The sequence below is a fragment of the Strix uralensis genome, chromosome 1 (genome assembly GCF_047716275.1).
Source record: "Strix uralensis isolate ZFMK-TIS-50842 chromosome 1, bStrUra1, whole genome shotgun sequence".
In the NCBI taxonomy this organism is placed as follows: Eukaryota; Metazoa; Chordata; class Aves; order Strigiformes; family Strigidae; genus Strix; species Strix uralensis.
Window position 1 is genome coordinate 170,956,326 of NC_133972.1, and position 2,435 is coordinate 170,958,760.

Genomic DNA, 2,435 nt, shown 5'->3' on the forward strand with positions numbered 1-2,435 from the left:
AGGACAGCAAGCCCTGATTTTACAACATGCCAGGAAGAAAAATCAAACAAGAGTTGTATAGCAGCATAGTCTGGTTCTGCTTTTCATCTTGGCTGTTCTTCAGGGAGAGAGAGCAGAACAGCAGAGTTTGCTGGAAAGCATGTTCATTTTCACAGCTTTTTTTGTATGCTCATCTACAGTTTAGGAGATTTAGTGGTCCAAATGAAGGTGGAACATATCCTTAACCTCTCCCCAAGCCCAGACAATGTGTATGAAAACATATAAACCTACATGTATTTTTTTCTTATAGCTGAAATAGTAAAAGGATACTTTACTGCTTGACTTCATCTTCTCTTCCCTGAGAAGGTTCCGACTTTTTCAGAAACAAATGAGTAGTTACTAGTGGCAGGTGGGTTAGAATGCTTCTAAGATCTTTGTAGTGGATAGCTCTGGAAACATCCCTCTTATCCTTTACTAAGTACATGCGCGAGGCCCAAAAGCTTTCATAGAAAACAGAGATTTCCTGCTTTCTAAGTCATCTAGGAGTGTCGCATTACAATGTCAAACACGGAAAGAAAACCACGGTAAAGAATTTGTTGCTAGCAAAATGTCTGTATTAAAATACAAAGAAAACTTTCCTGTTGGGAACAGTAATTAGTAGACTCTCTTTTGTATTGGTACTAACAGCACTGCAAGTTCCGTTTCCAAACAGACCACAATGTTCTGAGGAATAAATTCCACCACTGTCATTCTGAACCTCAACCTAAAAATCAAAGAGGTCAAAGACAATAATCCTGTGCATCCTAGCAATATTCCAGCATCATCACACTGGCTTACTGCAGCATGTCCCATCAGATGTGGGTTATATCTGGACACTGCTTGGTGATGGCAAGCTCACAGGGCTTCCTATTGTGTTTGAGAAGGCGATGATTGCATTGGAGCCCTTGAAGTTCTTGTTCATACCCAGGATGTCCACGTTGGTTTGCTGTGGCTCGGTTTTCCTGAAGATGTTTTTCATGGTTGACTGGAAGTTATTGGTGACAAAGCAGTAGACAATGGGGTCCATGCAGCTGTTGAGGCTACTCAGAGTCACTGTCACATGGTAGACGAGGAGGCTGACGTCATGGGGCATATCTGGGTTGATGGAGATTGCCACCTGTCGCACGTGAAAAGGAGTGAAGCAGATCATGAAGATGATGAGGACAGTGATAAGGAGTTGCACAGCTCTCATTCTCCTCTCCCGACTCTGGTGCATGAGGCTGGGCTTGGACAGAGCACACATAATCCTGGTGGTGAAGAAGATGATTATGATGAGGGGGAAGAAATACTCGCAGACCATCAGGACCAGAATCTTGGAGAGGCAGCACGCAGCAAATTGTATTGCCATGGTTAGGATGGAGAAAGTCACCACAGTGGCAAAGATCCAAATGAAGACACAGATCCCCTTGGCACAGGTGGGGTTCCTCCATTTACGTGAGGCCTCCACCTGTACGATTGCCAGATAGCGATCAACGCAGATGCACGTCAAGAAGAGGATGCTGCAGTACATGTTGACAAAGTAGCCAAAGATATGAACCAAGGAACAATTCAGGCAGTCCCCTGCACTGTAGAACATGATGATCCGGACAGGCAAGGAAAAGCCCACCAAGAGATCAGTAACAATCAAGTTGATGGTGTAAATAACAGAGGTGGTTTTCATCTTGGTACGGAAGCAGAAGACGTACAGCGCCAAGCTGTTCAGCACAACACCCACCAAGAAAATGATGGCATTGACTACCATCAGGGCAATCCACAGGCTGTAAAATTCTGTGTACAGTTCATTGTCAGGGTGGATGAACTTGGAGAACAAGTAGATGCTGGAGTTGGGTTGCTGGGTGGAATTGATAGAGTCAAGGGGTGTCAGTTGGGTGGAGGAGGTCGACATGGTAACTGATTTCCCAGTGATCTGGAAAAAAAAGAAACAGAGGTATATTGATGGATATGTCAGCATCCCTTAGGGCTCAAAATGTTGTCACCTAAGAACATTTTAACAGAGGTATTTGTACATCCTCAGTAGTTATATATATTGCTATACTCTCTGACCATCTCATCTGCCAATGTGGGATTACCAATAATTGCTAGGAGAATACCTGGGTTTATAATTACTGTCTTCCAGCAGTTCCAGATGCATGTTTTGGAGAAGACACACAAACCCCACTTCAAGTTTCTCTTCCTCTGCCCTGTGCAAAAGTGGATTTTAGGCCTGAGCAAGAACAGAGATGTGAACTATGCCGAGGGGAGCGAAGGAGAAGGGAAAGTCAGGGGACCTACAGATGGTCATGTTTGAGCCAGCCACATGGCAAATGGCCCAGAGAAGTAGACAGGGTTGCTGAGTCCAAGCAGGGTACATTTATATGCTCATGGAGGGCACAGGTCATTTTCTGCTGTGACAAGGAGGGTCAGCCCAGTATGCGATT

The 2,435-nt window shown here is 44.6% G+C and overlaps 1 protein-coding gene across 1 annotated transcript; it reads right to left on the minus strand.

Annotated features, from left to right (window-relative positions):
* Nucleotides 1-841: 841 nt before the first annotated feature.
* GPR20 (G protein-coupled receptor 20) lies at nt 842-1,903 on the minus strand. The gene has a single exon (XM_074894636.1). The coding sequence runs from the start codon at nt 1,901-1,903 to the stop codon at nt 842-844; it is 1,062 nt and encodes a 353-aa protein (XP_074750737.1).
* Nucleotides 1,904-2,435: the final 532 nt, after the last annotated feature.